The sequence below is a fragment of the Lipotes vexillifer genome, unplaced genomic scaffold (genome assembly GCF_000442215.2).
Source record: "Lipotes vexillifer unplaced genomic scaffold, Lipotes_vexillifer_v1.1 scaffold36, whole genome shotgun sequence".
NCBI classification, from domain to species: domain Eukaryota; kingdom Metazoa; phylum Chordata; class Mammalia; order Artiodactyla; family Lipotidae; genus Lipotes; species Lipotes vexillifer.
The window spans coordinates 5,002,672-5,019,150 of NW_006792448.1; the positions used below are offsets into that span (position 1 = coordinate 5,002,672).

At 34.4% G+C, this 16,479-nt stretch overlaps 1 protein-coding gene across 2 annotated transcripts in view; it reads right to left on the bottom strand.

Annotated features, from left to right (window-relative positions):
- The window catches only part of ARK2N (arkadia (RNF111) N-terminal like PKA signaling regulator 2N), a 42,531-nt gene that overhangs the window by 15,266 nt on the left and 10,786 nt on the right, over positions 1-16,479 (bottom strand). The window contains exon 2 of one of the 2 annotated variants that reach the window (XM_007465621.1): positions 5,659-5,841. The exons of the other annotated variant lie outside the window; for it this stretch is intronic. Coding sequence (XP_007465683.1) covers positions 5,659-5,841 — 183 coding nt within the window. The remainder of the gene's footprint in view (positions 1-5,658; positions 5,842-16,479) is intronic. 2 annotated transcript variants of the gene reach the window in all.

Genomic DNA, 16,479 nt, shown 5'->3' on the forward strand with positions numbered 1-16,479 from the left:
ACTACTGAGCCCACGTGCCACAACTAGTGAAGCCCACGTGCCTAGAGCCTGTGGTCTGCAATAAGAGAAGCCACTGCAATGAGAAGCCTGTGCACCACAATGAAGAGTAGCCCCCGCTCGCCACAACCAGAGAAAGCCCGCGCGCAGCAACGAAGACCCAACACAGCCAAAAAATAAATAATAATAAATAAAATAAATACATTTTTAAAAATCTTTTAAAAAAAGCAAGTTAACTATCACCAAAATTTAAGATTCTTCTAACTTCATTCAGCCATTATGTATTCAGAAACTAATAATTTACATATTGCTTTTACATTATCAGATCAATCCAAACCATTTTGGCGGTGCATTTTTGGCCATAAAATTTATAATCCAAACTTGCTGGCATTTAGTATTGTTAAAGAACCTGTACGATGCTCTAAAACTGATCACTTAAAATCAGGGTCTGCTCTTGTAGCCATTATCTTTATTGCTTGGTCTAAAAGTCAGTACAAGATAAAACCGGGGAGGCGGGCAGGGTGGGGGGTGAGGTGGAATGGGAGGGTACAAACAAATTTCCTGGTGAGTGTTAACAACTCTAGACTAATGGTGTGAGTGTTCTACCACATTTCCTCTCAGATCCATTAAATAAAATGTGCCACTCAGGTAACAAGTCAGCTGGGATCCACACCAAAATCTGTGGGATCCCATGCTCTCTATAAGAGACACCATGGCATTCTCCAACAGCCAGGAATGCATCCCCTCCTCTATTTCAGAGCCAGGACAATTAGTCCTTTTCTCTCAACGTAACCCTCTTCAGCAAGTCACACATTCTTTTGGAAGCTCTAGTGCAGAGCCCAACACTCTTCTGGCCTTTGGGCCATACACACACTGCACCAGCCCCCCCTGACCTCAAAGGAATCCAATGGCAAAGCAGTGCCTAAAGCATACACAAAAGCGAGTCAAAGATGTTATAAGGTTCTTCAAATACTGTCAGTGGTAGTAATCTACTCCTATTCTAGAACAAGAATAAGCTCTGTAGAAAAAGTGTAAATACCACAATTACCATATATTAAACTGAAAATAAAGCAGAGGATTTATATTTAGTTATTGTGGCAGCTGGCTGTCTCTGTGTAGGTCTTTCCCTGTGTAGCTCTTCGGAAAGATAACTGCTTTCACTCTATAAGAAAATTCTAAATTTTTGTCCTCCCACTACAGATCTTTTCAACACATAAATAAATTAGAAAGTAGAAAAGGTAGTAATTAAATTATCATGGCAAACATTTTCTTTTTAAATCATATATCTACTAAGAACTAGTCCTAAGACTATTTGAAGTATATAAAATTATTACATACTGGATGACAGTGGCATGCTAGGTATAAAAAAGATTACTATCTTAAATCACTACTCATTTAGCTTTAAAGCAAACAAATTATTACCGTGTGTTAAATTTTTTCAAGAAAAATATTAAAAACTTTAAAAAGTGGGAGAAAAGGAGATCAGAAATCTAAAATCTTACAGTCCACATGTACCAGCTGAACAAGAGGAAACGATCTCCTTCACAAGACTTGATACAATGATTTTAAAGTGCTAACAATAGAGGGCTTCCCTGGTGGCGCAGTGGTTAAGAATCCGCCTGCCAATGCAGGGGACACAGGTTCGAGCCCTGATCCAGGAAGATCTCACATGCCGCGGAGCAACTAAGCCCGTGCACCACAACTACTAAGCCTGCGCTCTAGAGCCTCCAAGCCGCCACTACTGAGCCCCCACGCCACAACTACTGAAACCTGCGCACCTAGAGCCCGTGCTCCGCAGCAAGAGAAGCCACCACAATGAGAAGCCCACGCACAGCATCGAAGAGTAGCCCCCACTCACTGCAACTAGAGAAAGCCCGCGCGCAGCAACGTAGACCTAACACAGCCATAAATAAATAAACAAACAAACATATTAAAAAATAATAGTGCTAACAACAGAAACATGGTCATTCTGGTCTGATCATAAAAAGCCCTACTCTAAGAACAGGAAACCCAAGATTTTTTTCTCTTCACTACAACTAAGCTTGTATTATGGACAAATCAAGATTACCAGACCTATTTTAAGGATGGGGAAAATGCTCATAGTCTACCTTCTTAATAAGAAGGCTGATGGAAAAAATGAGATCATTTGTTTAGAATTTTTAATTTTGGGGGGCATAAATACATAAATAAATTTAGTGTAATAATTATAAGCCTTCCACACCAAGAGTACTTCAGACTTCTGCTTCTTTTGGCCTCATCTACATTTATGTTTACAGTGAGCTATTATTAGCAATAAGCAAAAATCAAGCTATTTTCAGATATACTGGTACAGTTTCCTAAACATGTCCGATGCAAAAGTTATTAAAAACAGATTCCCAGACCCCATTTCAGATCTATTTACAAGATTTTCAGGGAGAAATCTAGGAGTTTGAATATTTATAAGCACTCCAGGTAATTTCTATGCTCAGGTAAAGTTTAGGAAATACTGCAGCAAGAGCAACTCATTCCAGGGCAGGAGAATAAATTAGAAATCCACTGACTGGGTCCATTAATCACTTCCTTAGTCTACTTCAGCATAAGTATATTAACATAATGCCAGTTAGCATTCCTGAGGGCCTGCTGTGTACTTCATCCTATATGAATCACATTATATGTTTGTTATTCCACATAACAGTATAATAACCTCTTGGGGTGGATACTAGTTTTATCCAAGTTTTGTAGATAGGGAAAACTGAGGCTTTACATAATTTACCTGAAGTCACACAGTATGCAAGTGGCTGCTGGTTCAAAATCAGGCTCTTTGCTGGCAGCAGGCTGCCACCCACTATACTGTCCACTTCTAGCATCAAGTGAGAAGGAGTAAACAAATGGCAAGAGCTGAAATGGAAAGTTCAGAAAGTTTTCTGGGTCAGAAAGTTTTCTTGACCAATGGCTTTCCTAATTTCAACTCTTTTTCCTTGGTTGAAACTAAAACTAAACAGTAAAAACTATTTTGCATACAAGAACATCATCTAACTGCTTAGAAAAAGAGATAAGCTACTCTATCCCTAATGATTGTTTATGTGATTCTAAATGGAGTGGGACTGTAGACCTGGTCTGAGATGCTGCTATCAATTAGCCACGGCTGCTATTAATTAATTAGTTCAGTGACTGGGTTTTTATTTTATTGGGAGGGAGAGAAGGAAGACTCGGATTAACCATTACAACATTTATCTTAAACTCCAAACTCAAGAATGACCATCTAATTGATACTAATACTCCCAAGTATCAAAACTATAAACTGGCAATTGAGAATAAATTCTATGAACATTTTGTTATGATATGGTAAATATATTTAAATTCACAAGATGGGTTCCCACTATGATAATTACATCAAGACTACAGTGTATTATTAAGTTTTATTTATTACTCACAGACCTGCATGTTAGATATTAAAAAAAACCCAAAACTTTGAATGAGACAATAAATGGCTTCATAAGAAAGTATCATGGGGATCTCTTGAACAGTGATGTCCATGTCCTACAATATACAAAAATCTATACATGATTTGTAATATATAGAGAAAGCACACACATGTGCTTTCTCTACACATGTACCAAGAGACATGTACAGGAAATGTCAATGGCAGCATCATTTGGAATAGTACCCTAAATGTCCAAGAAGACAATGGGTAAGTCTATTATGATATAGTCATACACTGGAATACTAAATAGCAGTGAAAAGTAAATGAACTATAGCAACACATCAACAAGAACAAACTTCACAACATGCTGAACTAAAAAAGCAAGGTGCAAATGATTGCCTTCTATGTAATACTAATTAGTATTAAAACATGCTTATTTACAGATACAAAACAAATGCAGTAGAAGTATGGAGGAATACACAGGAATACCAGACATTAAATACCAAATTCAGGGGAGCTTTGGAGTAGAGAGGGGCTGTTTCCCTCCTCAAATATTTTTGCCATCTTTTATTTCTTAGAGCTTAGAGCTAAGCACCAAAGGCTGGTGGTATTTTTAAATAATCAAGCTAACAATTACTTGAACCTGAAAATGTGATGCTCCCCCCACCCAATGCTAGTGACTTTAATGATACTGTAAGACCCCAAGCCTTGCACTTTTAGGATAACTCATATTAAACTCCTAAATTTGTTGTAGACGAGAAAGTCAAATATTAACAATTCCATATAGTTCAAACTAATATTAAAATTCTCTGTATGAAAAGCAAAATAACAAAAAGTAATTGTTCATATTTTTCCTAAGAATTTACTATAAAGTGGTCTACATTTTATGGCAAGACTAAGGAAACAGGGTAGTAAAATTGAAGTATAAAGGATCACTTAACTGTCAATTGGATGAAAATTAAGATAAACTACTCCCCTTTGATATAAAGTATTACTACTTAATTCTTTTCAAAGTACTTATACACATTAATAAATACTTAAAAGATCCTTGTTGGGCAAATCAAGTACTTATACATATAAAAACTGAAGTCCAGAGAATCACCTTGTCCAAGGTTAAACAGGCAGTTAGCAGTCACAACACAGTTAAAACTACATCCAGGTCCTGTTCCAAAATTAGTCACAATAAATTAATCAGAAGCTCAACAAATAAGAGAAACTTTTTTATTCAGTTTCAATCAAAGATTATGAAATGAACAATTAATGACAATGATCTGTGGAGTTCTGTCTCCCCTTTTACTTCCTAACAATTTAAATATAAAAAGTTCTAAATTATAACCCACTGTTATTTTTGTAATAAAAACTCATTTCCCATAAAAATAATGTTTTAGGTAGTTATTAAGCCAACGCAATTTATAATTTAACTAGAAAACTATAATCCTTCTATGACACTAAAGGAAATACACACTACATAAGCAGTCTGTCTCTCAATCCCCTCTACCTCTTTCCTTAAACTTTTCTAAAAGCACTAGTACTTTTAGAAGAAGGTTTAAATTAGAAAGAATGTTGGAAGAAAGAGTTTTGAGGAACATAATGAAGGAGACTTGGAGGCACTGTGCAAGGTTTTCAAAGGTAACAGCAATAGGTTTCTCAGAGAATAAAATATCACTCTTAAGAATCATCACAGAACCAAGATAAATAACGCGAGACAGGTAGAGAGATTTTCCTGAGGTAACAGAGACAGCAACGGAAAGGAGTTGCAAAAGACAAAATGAGAACTGTAAAGGAATTAACAGGGACACTGCACACTGAGAGGCAGAAGAAACAGTGCAGCACTGCACTGCAACAGCCCCACAGGGCAAATTGTAACAGCTCCCTCCCCAAACTATAAGGTCGATCAGTGAGTGAAACCACTAAGAAGTGGGGATGGGATTGCGGGTGGGGGTGGGAGGTAGTATCTAGTCATCTGGGTAATTTTTACATGTTAGGCATTTTTAACTCAAGAAGTACATATACTGAAATCTACTGATGCCTACAATTACTGTCTTAGATATTCTCATTTTTGCTTTCTTGTGATTAGGAAAGACGAATAACATGCTACCCAAATCTTTTCTGTTATAAAGGGCACCCTGGAAGCCACAATCATCTAATGCCAGATGTCTCTTAGTTGGCCTGCTCTCCTCAGCAAGGAAAATAGCTGCCAGGACACATGCATACCACACCATCAGAGAAAGGGGGGAGGGGGGGGGAGGGAGACCAACCTGCCTCTGCATTCAGCTCCTCTAGAAGCCCGCTGGTCCTCCAGGTAGCTCCTGTGTCCTGGCCTCCTACAGAATTACTGTGCTCTTGAACTACTGCAGCCGCCAATAAATTGTCCACATTTACCACTTCTGGCTCAGAGCTGGTGTCAGACATATCATAATGAGCTACAACTGGAGGTCCATCTAGGGAGGAAAGAAAATGTATACTTGTATCTAACTTGTGGGGTGAAAAATACTTCTGCAACTAAGAGCCCCCTAAATGCCAGTTGTCTTTATCTTATGATTCTACATGGTCAGAAAAGCTGCACTTTATACAATCTAATATTTTGTATATGATATGAAAGTGAAAGAGATAACCCGAGCTTACAAAGATGAGGGACACATTTGGGAAGGAGGAAAAAGGGTGTTATTATGAAGAACAAAGACAAGAATATACTGAACAAAAGTTACACTGAATTCCTGTCATTCTCCTAAAGAGCAAAAGATTAAGAAAAAGGGGAAGACTCTACAGTGAAAGTGAAACTGATTTTTTAAAGAAAAACACTGATGCAAACTATTAAGCTCAATTTATATTTTAAGAGAATGAATCTAGTTTCTTCCTCTTAGTAGCTAATACTAGAAGTCCCTAATAGATTCAGAGAAGAAAATCAAATATATATTTTTCTACTTTAAGAGCTCTACTTGACTGACATCTATTTCCAGTAAAGCTCTTTTATAATATTAGGGATGTTATGCACCTTACAATATTCTACAAAAAGATAATGCTCATGAAATCCATCTTCAGGATTTTGCTTTCGATGTCTTATGAGGGATATTTCTATTTTATTTTCCCCGAGAAAAACAACCAGCTCACACTCCAAGGAAATGATACACAACCTTATGGGTTATATGAGAGGAAGATGTTAAAATTCTTAGAAAAAAGAGATCCCTTCTACCTCCAAATCACCCTAACTAGCTGAAAATGGCAGCTGAGCTCTGAAGTAATTATACTGCAGTGATTCATGCTAAAATAATTCAATATTCATGCTTGTAGAATAGATACATGCTTTAAAATGCTACCCCCTTCTAATATAAAAGCAGAAAGCAAAAATAAAGTTTTCAGTCAACTATGAAACACATCCCTTACTACTACTGCCATTTTAAAATAAAATGCTTTTCCTTCCCCAAGAGCTATTTATGAAGTGCAAGCAAATCACTTATTTCCATAAAGATTTCTTAATATAATCCAACAAATTAACATTAAACAGACCTAGTTTATGAAACTCTTGACTATGAAGGAATACATATGCCAACGAATCATTAAAATAGAACACAATGAAGGATTACTGTTTTAATACAAACATCCATTGTGTAAACTGTCACTAAACAAAACATGGAACACACTTGGGGTACTTATCCCTTAAGACTAAGTTCCCAAGCCATAGGTTTATGTAGCAACATTTTTAAAAATGACCAAACATAAAAGCAAATGAATTGTTAAGTGCCACCGTATAAGGAACAGACATGTCACAATATGAAATTCTGACGATCATGACAATTTCAGTTGACTACTTAAGAATAATTTCCAATTCCCAAAAGGGTAAATCATGTTCATAAAATTCAAGACTGTGGCCTCAGGAGCAGTTAGTAATGGATTTTAGATCAAATAGCAAAAAACTGGTTCATGTCTGAGGTTTTTCTTTTCTAAAAAAGAAAAGCAAGCTGTAACATTTATGGAGTTCTCGTCAGAGTTCAAAATGATTATTATGGAATCAAGATACTGTGTGATGTCCAAATATTTGGTTGCAGAAAATACGAGGGTCAAGTACAATATTGACTATCTGACCAAATGTTCTATTTTTAAATGGGCTTTATTAAGTGTTTTGTGTTTGAAAAAAAAAATAGTGATTTATTTTAAAATTTATATCACAAATACCATTCACAACCTCTTGCCCTCACATTCCCCCCACCACAACCAAATTGAGGCAACAGGTCAACAGTCAAGTCAAAATTGTACCACTCCTACATGTGAAATCATGCAAAAAGTATAAGTGTATATGTACATGCAGAGTAACATCACCTACCCATGGAAATAACTTGTCTGAAAGTCTTCATCAGTAGGATATACAAGCATAAACTTGTTATCTGGCTTCATTCTTGTATCTTCCATATTTCCAAACAGCACACCTTATAGCTTAGCTTAAATTTAGTATTCATCATAAACAAAGACAGTAATATTTTCACATTTTAATTATACTTAAAAATTAAAATAAATTATCACTGTCAATTTTTATATCTAGTATATTCAAACAATGACAAGTCAGTACTATATCAACTTTAATAAAGTAAAGGAAAGGTTGCCATTCCAACTCTGCCTTCCAACAAGAAACCACAATTAAGGATCTTGTGTTCCAAGGTCATCTTATACTTATTAGCAAACCAAAATTAAATAAGATATGTTTAAAGCACTTAGCCTCAGGGCTTGGACTCTGAACCACTAAGTGTGAATATCAGCTAACTGATGGGGACAATCTGTGATATTCTTTTAAAACACGATTCTTGCTACACAGCAGAATTAAGAGACAGGTAAGATCCTTTTAAAATAAGTATCTCTTGAAGGAAAAAATAAAATCAAACCACTGAGGAGGAGTTAGAAAAACTCAGCATATTAATAACAGAAGCAGCTAGCTACGCTTCCAGTTTGACTCTACCAATTCATTACAGGATGGAATAAACATGAGCTACTGTCCTTCCTCTCGCTGATCGTTAAAACAACTGCACCGCTACCAAGATTATTTTGACTTTCAAAAACATCAAAATAGTCACTTCAAGTAAAATTACACGGAAACATTTCCAATTTAAAATGTAGTCACTAAGCAGTCCATATTTACAACATAGAAGGTTATCCAAACCGTACATTCTCCCATTTGGTATCTGTCAATCTTACAACATCAATTTATAATGATGAACTTAACTAGTTTTTCTATAGTCATTAAGAGCATCTCTCTATAAAGGTAAATTTAACACAATTATTTAATAACTACTTGGTCTGTAGTTAATCCAAGTGCTGTTTCTTCTCCTGATTGAAATATCTTGAAATTTTTGCTGCTCATTACAAGGGAAGAAAAATAAAAGGTCAAAGCAATCCACCGACTATGTTTTATTTCAGAACATCAACTTGTCTATATTACGCTAGATATGTTTGTGTCCTCTCTCTGACCTCCTAGTCTATAAACAGGTTCTAACTTTTCAAATACCAAAATACAGATGTATCTGTTCACCACACATTCCTGATACAGTGAAGTTTACCCCTGTGTGACTTTAAACCTTCTGTATTATTATCGACAAATGTTTAATTTTATGAATTAGTTTCCTTTTATTCAAATATGTTCTCTTCTAAATCTCATGGAAAAAATTTGAATCACAGAAACAAAAAAACAAAGCAAAACAAAGCCTAACATCCTCTACTACATTTATCTCTGACAAATCCCTCTTTTCAAAGTTAACAACAAAAAGCACAGAATTTTAGAACTATAGAATACATAATTTACCAGGCTCATTTTACAGATGAGAAATTTGAGTCCTCCGCAGGTGAAACCAGAATAGTTTACAGTTGTTATCAGTGGTGAGGGAATGGGAAATATACAGAATGAGCAGCATAGGGAGTACACAGATTTTTGGCAGCAAATACGTAGGTTAAAGTCCTGCCTACTTCTTAACTGTATGACCGTTTGTTCACAGGGTTATGGTGAAGGTTAAAGACATAACACAGAACACAATAGTTCAAACACTGGTCCAATGCCCCACCTTTCCATTATAATTAGCACCTACCCTACTTCATTATTTGCTTGCTTATCTTTGTATGTAAACTCTGCTGTACACAGCCTGCAAGCAAAAAGCTTTGAGAAATCATCACTGACTGGGCTGGTGCCTTCTATTGGTCATAGATTAACCCACTTGTTAAGTAAATGCTTTGCTGGGATTAATGAGGTCATCACACACGTGGCTTTCGTATTTTTATTTTTGTTTGAAGTGAAATGCCAGCTTGGATGTATTCATATGAAAGTGTTTCAAAGCCAAATAGAGATCATTTGGGATTATTTCATATTTGGCATCATTCTTGCCTACAGAGAGAACCCTTCCACTAACACAAGTTTTGTCAGTCTCCCAGTAAGAAATCTAATCAAATCTAGCAAACAGGAATTCCTCTAGTATCCCAGAGACATCTGGAAACACCACTCCTCCTTCTCTCTCTATTGCTAAGTCTTAGGCCCAAGAAAAGGTGGGGCAAATGGACAAAAACAGTGTTTGCTCATTCAATTCCCATTTCAATGGCTATAGTAATATACAATAAAACCCAGAATAAATTCCTTCTCTCCTCTTTACTACAGCCAATCTCCCAAAACCCCTCACTAGGAGAGAAAAAAAATCCACCTTGCTGCAAACGACCCCACAGAGGTTCTGTTGCCCCAGTCATTAAAGGGCCTAATAAACCCAGTGCCATTATCTACAACATCTAGAAAGAGTGGGAGGGGGTGGAAATCACACTCAGCCTCAATCCAGATAGTGAGATTCAAAAACAGTTACATCTAAAAAAGAGTTCTGGGCTTCCCTGGTGGCGCAGTGGTTGAGAGTCCACCTGCCGATGCAGGGGACACGGGTTCGTGCCCCGGTCCGGGAAGATCCCACATGCAGCAGAGCGGCTGGGCCCGTGAGCCATGGCCGCTGAGCCTGCGCGTCCGGAGCCTGTGTTCCGCAACAGGAGAGGCCACAACAGTGAGAGGCCCAAGTACCGCAAAAAAAAATAAAAAGAAAAAAAGAAACAATGCAAAACAAAGATCTGTACTCTATGTGTTTTTAGGAAGAAAATGTATATAATCTATTATGGAATATAAATCAGGTTTTTTGGTGTTTATGAAAAAGTAAAAGCAGCGGCTGGGCCCGTGAGCCATGGCCGCTGAGCCTGCGCGTCCGGAGCCTGTGTTCCGCAACAGGAGAGGCCACAACAGTGAGAGGCCCAAGTACCGCAAAAAAAAATAAAAATAAAAAAAATAATAATAAATAAATTAAATAAATGAATGAATGAATGAATGAATGAAGAGTTCTTCGAAACTACCTAGCCAAGGAGTCTAAGAAGGAGGAGCATGTGTGTGGTGACCAAGTAAGGAAAAGAAGTGTAGGGGGAATAAGGTGTGGGCCTGAGGAATTGAGAAAAAGGGAAAACCTCAAGAGTCGCAGAAGGGAATTTGCATTTTGGTAGAACCTACCCAATTAGAAAACAGCTTTTTCATTACACATCTAAATATTTACCAAGATGAAAATTGATTATTTTGCAAATGAGAAAAAATACTTGAGAATACATATGCTGTATTTTATTACTATCAATCAATATATATACACACATGGAGAGAGAACAATTTGAATAAAAAGAAAACAGTCATTTTCAAAGCATCTCTTGGAAAAGATAACTACATCAACCAGAAAAGACAAAAAAATCTATATAGAAAAGGGCCATCTCTAGAAAAACAACTTTAAATACCAAAAACTGTGTATCTTTTCTTTATAATAGTAGCATAAAGCTATTTTAGCAAAAAGAAAAATAAGATAGTGCTAAATGAAAATGAAATGCAACAATATGCACTGAAATTTTATGTTTAAGAGTTAAAAAACCATTTTTAAAATAAAACTGAGTCAACTATTTTGTACTTTTTGCATTATACTCATCTCAATTATTAAAAATTTAGATGTTATAGTTTCCAAGGGAGGAATAAAGTTTTAAGGATTACATCTGTTCTTACATCATACTGACAAAAAACAGGTCATTTTGCCCACCCAGAAAAGTTACCTACAATACTGATGAAGAGTTAACTTTGAAAGTATCAAAGAGGAAGTAAAAGGAAATATTCAAGATTAAATACAGAAAACAGGGCACTTGAAGAGGTCACCATCTTTCAATTTATCTTTGTATCTCAGGGACAAATCCACAACCTACTGCTTTGAGGATTCAGATCTATAGAGAACAAAACTAAAATATCTGCACTACATACACGAAGAAGATGAAAATTAGATATGACTTTAGCTACATCCTCATGTCTATGTACCCTGCAAAAGACACATCCATTCCGGCTTTTTGATTATTCCTCAATGTAGTCTAAATTTTGATATTTTCTAAATATTCCTCAATTTTTAATAGGATAACTTAGAAGGACATATAAAAGAGAAGAATCTCCACCTTTTATGTTAACACTGGTATTTTGTTATTTTCTTTTTTGATATACCAACTACAAAAAAAACCTGAAAATTATCCGAAAAACATCATGTAAAATCTATTATTAGTGATACCTACAAACTATAATGCCCTTCATTTCATTATGGAAAAGCAGGTTTCCTGACTCAGGAACACCTAATGTGAATTAACTGGCAGGGAATCACTATAACTAATGTAATATGATCCTAAATAGAGTAACAAGAAACATTTCTTTTTAAAAATTTTTATTTATCTAGGTTAGTTGATACACTTCAAATGCAGAGTTAGGTAAAAGATATAAAGAAAATGCAATAAAAATTAAAATCACAGTAATTTGATAACATTCTTCCCAAATCTTAAAGTTATAATATGAATACCTTCATTACCAAAGAATACATTTCCTCGTGGATTATTATTCCTTCATTTCTTAGGATGTCTTCTACTTTAAGATGTAGTAATTTAAGATACTATGAAAAGATCTACTCATTACTAGTAAACTAACAGTTTGGTTTCAATCCCCACTAACTTTCCTAAACTTCAGAGAAATTAAAAACAGAAATCAAGAAAAAAATGAAAAGTATAGAACTCGGAAGTTATTCACGTTGATTACAATTAATGTACTCATACAACTGTTCTAGACAAATTAAAAAGACAAGTTTCTTATCTGTACAATGATTAAGGGCATATACACCATTTTTAGAGAAGATTTTGAGAATTATTCTTTGAGAACAATTTTTATTAGAACAAATTTAATAATAAATTAATAAATTTTCAGTTTAATAAATTTGCTGAAATTGTTTTCATACTGTATTTTTTGACATGTGGAACTCCACAAAATCTTTTTCATTGTGCCCTCACTGCACCATTTAAATAATACAAACAGAAGAGAGGAAATCAATACAAGTTAAACAAAATATAACAGGTAATTATTTTTGAAAGTCACCTTCTGTAAAATAACTTGCCTATAATATGTTACTCTAAACAAATGATGATACATAGCATGAAGTCTATTCACCATCTTTCCTATAATTTTCATATAACTGTACCATCAGGCAAATTTAGCTGTATATTAAAAATGAAAATTATCAGTAATATCAATCTGGGTGCTTTGTTTTGCTCAACAAAAGGAATCACTATAGCATTTCTTCCATTAACAGCAGTTTTAATACATTTAAAATGACTTCATTTCTAATATTCTGACTTGCATACAAATTTTAAGTAATAAATCTAATTAAATTGAGCTATACCTTGACCCAGAGACTAGAGTCTCTGCTGTTAAATATACCTAACACTAAGGAATGACAAAAGCAATGATGCAAAATAAACTAGTTCATGTATATTCTTTTACTCAGTCGGCTAATGAAACAAACAAGTGGTCCAAACCTTTACTTGATAATCTAAGAAATAAATTTTTCCCTTTAACTAATCACCGTAACTAGTATGTGGGAAACTTTTTTTCAACACACATTTAGGAAGCAATAAATGGATATATTAATGACCTGAATTCATTAAAATCCCTGTAGACTATTGCATAGTTATGTCTCCAGCAACCTGCCAACTATAACATTAATAAAAATACAGAATTAATTATTTCAAAGTTCTGAAGGTGGGCACACATACACGAGCACATGCACAAACATACCCCTTGAGACTAGGCTTATTCCTTTGACTTGGTAACAAAAAACAGGCTTTCCTCTTGGAGCCCCAAGATGACAGAACCTTTATTCTAAATTAAAAAAGAAAAAAAAACACTTCATGCAAAATATTAAGTTTTAAGATTTTAATTTTACTGAACTGTATTCTAAATTAAAATTTTATTTGAGCTCTTTTACACTCAAGTTTTAATAATCACACAAAGTACACATCAATATAATTAAAAGTTATCATCTAATGAGTGGCTCGAATAACCTGATAATTCTAACCTGCTGATTAAATTCTCTTAAACTGATTAGAAATCTAATGTCCTAGAACACTGAACTAGTATAAACTAGGCAGAAAACAGTCTATAGACAGATTATTAGAAAACACATTTATCTTCACTGCCCCCCCTTTTAAATACCAGCAACTAAATTCCATATGTACCCATTAGAGATGACATAATCCAGATACGGGATTATATTCTTAAATAAAAAGCATTTGGACCATGTCTAGATTAATACTATAACTTGAAAGAAGTTTCTGCCCAGCATTAGCCCTTTCTTTATACACTACAAAAAGTCCAAACAGGATATATTTCTTAACCTTCTTAAAATTCTAGGAAAATTAAGGGAATTAAAGGGAAGTTAAGGGAAGACCACAAGGCACTTCTAAAACAATACCTACATAAAAATGCCACCACATAATCCAAAAATAATTCCCACTTCTTTGTATTCGTACGTATAAGTACTATAATCTTAGGAATACAGACTTTGCCTCAGTGAAAGAGAATTCAACAATCCACAACAGCAGTCAAGTTTTTTTAAAACTACTTCAAATACTTAATACTTCTTTGTCCATAATACTAAACAAATTTTTCTGAAAGAAGAATTTTTAAATTGTGCAATCTGGAAAAGGTATAATCACTTTAAAGCACAACTCATATTAAAAAAAACTACTGTTTTTCAAAACAATACTCTTTAAGACAGCAACACATTTTCCAGGCACTGTGAGAAACTGAAAATCAGGGGGAAATCTGTATATATGTTTCTGCTATAAAATTATTCTTAAGGTTAAACTCTCAAAACCACAAAATGTCAATTTTTACTTCAGAATAAATTTTAATATTTTGGCATATATTCTATGAATTAAATCAATATATTCTGGTGTTCCTTTTCTTTCTATCAAAACCTCTCTTTCCACATCTTTATCCAAAATTATGTAGAAAAGGCTTCCCAAAATTATTAACACCTTCTCAAATATTCAAAATATTATTTTTACCTTGAATATCAATTATTGAAACCTATGTCTGATAATTCCATTAAATTGACATTTTTCTCTTTTTAAAAGGCAAAAAAAAATCTGTAGATCTCCTACTCTGTTATCTAATAACAACAAGAATTAGAATATATCCCAGTCAATACTAGGAATATGTCTATATGTTATTCTTAAAGGATTCATTAATTATTTTCTATTTTAAAATTAAAAGGCATTCCACTATATGCTTAATATATGAAATATTAAATCATGAAACAAAAAAGAAATCTGTTAAGTGCCTGAAGAAGTTTATACATGCATAGAAAAGCAGTCATGTTAACATGCTGAAATTAAATTAACATTTTCTTATATCTAAGAATCCATGTCTAGTAAAATCTGTGATGCCAGGGAGAAACTGAAGACAGAACAAACTTCCCTGAAAACATCTCAACTACAAGTAAAGATTACAGATTAGTTAAAAACCTGTCAGTCACCCAAAACCAATCTGCTCTTCCTGTTGACATAAAACTTAATTTAAAAAAAAATTGGCTGAAGTAGTTTACAAGTGTTGCATTATCATTTCAGAGAAACTCCCAATTCTCATATATCAAGTTCTAAAAAGAAAAAAACCACAATAATCATTTTTCACTTCAAAACTAGAAAAGCAAAATAAATTGACTCAGTCTATTACAGTTAATTTACAAGGTATAAATGTCTGAATATAGAACTAAATAGAAAAGGTGGTGACAATTTTTCTGAGTGGTTACTGATAAATTACTAAAATAAAACAGAGGTCTTTATTGTTTATACAGTCGACCCTTGAACAACACAAGGGTTGGGGCTCCCACCCGCTGCACAGTTGAAGAAAATCCACATAAAATGTTACAGTCTGTGGTTCTGCATCCACGAATTCAATCAAGCTCAGACTGTATAGAACTACAGCACATATACAGTGATATAAGTGGACCTATGCAGTTCAAACTCCTGTTGTTCTTGTGTCAACTATACATGAAACTCCAAATATGCCACCTATCTTTCCTCTTGCAAAACACACAATTAGATCTTTTCCAAAGTTGCAACTACATTAAATATTAAAATAATTAACCTTATTCATATTGAGAAGTTATTAAGTTATAAATTTGAAGGGAAAGACTACTAAATTTTTATTGTAAGTAAACCCAGTAGAAAGTACAATTTAAAAAAAACAGGTAATGTTAGCAAAGTTATATATTCCTACTGAAAATTTTCTTCCTAATTTAGCTTTTTCTCACAATATTCCTACCAACCCAGAATCTCCCAGTCCTAGGCCACACATTAAAAATCTATCATGTTGCAAAACCTTTCAATGCTGTGCTATTTTCTCCCCTTTGACACACTCCATGGGCTCTTTAACATGCCATTTATTTTCAGTCCAGGGATTGAAAACAAAATTAAATTGGTAGTATATTAGCCAATACACTTAGTCACTAGTAATTTAAAAACCCATTCAATACACACCCTTAATAGAATGACCATTTCATCTGTATCCTCTAGAGGTACCCTTTACATCAGAGTACCAAACAATTCCACTGGATGTCTGCCAGGTTATGGCTCAGGCACTGAGCTTTAAGTTAAAGCTCAAAATAAAAATTTATCTATGTAACAATGAAAACTACTATCTTTCTCATGCATGAAATCAAACTCCTTTCTAATCCGCTTTCCCT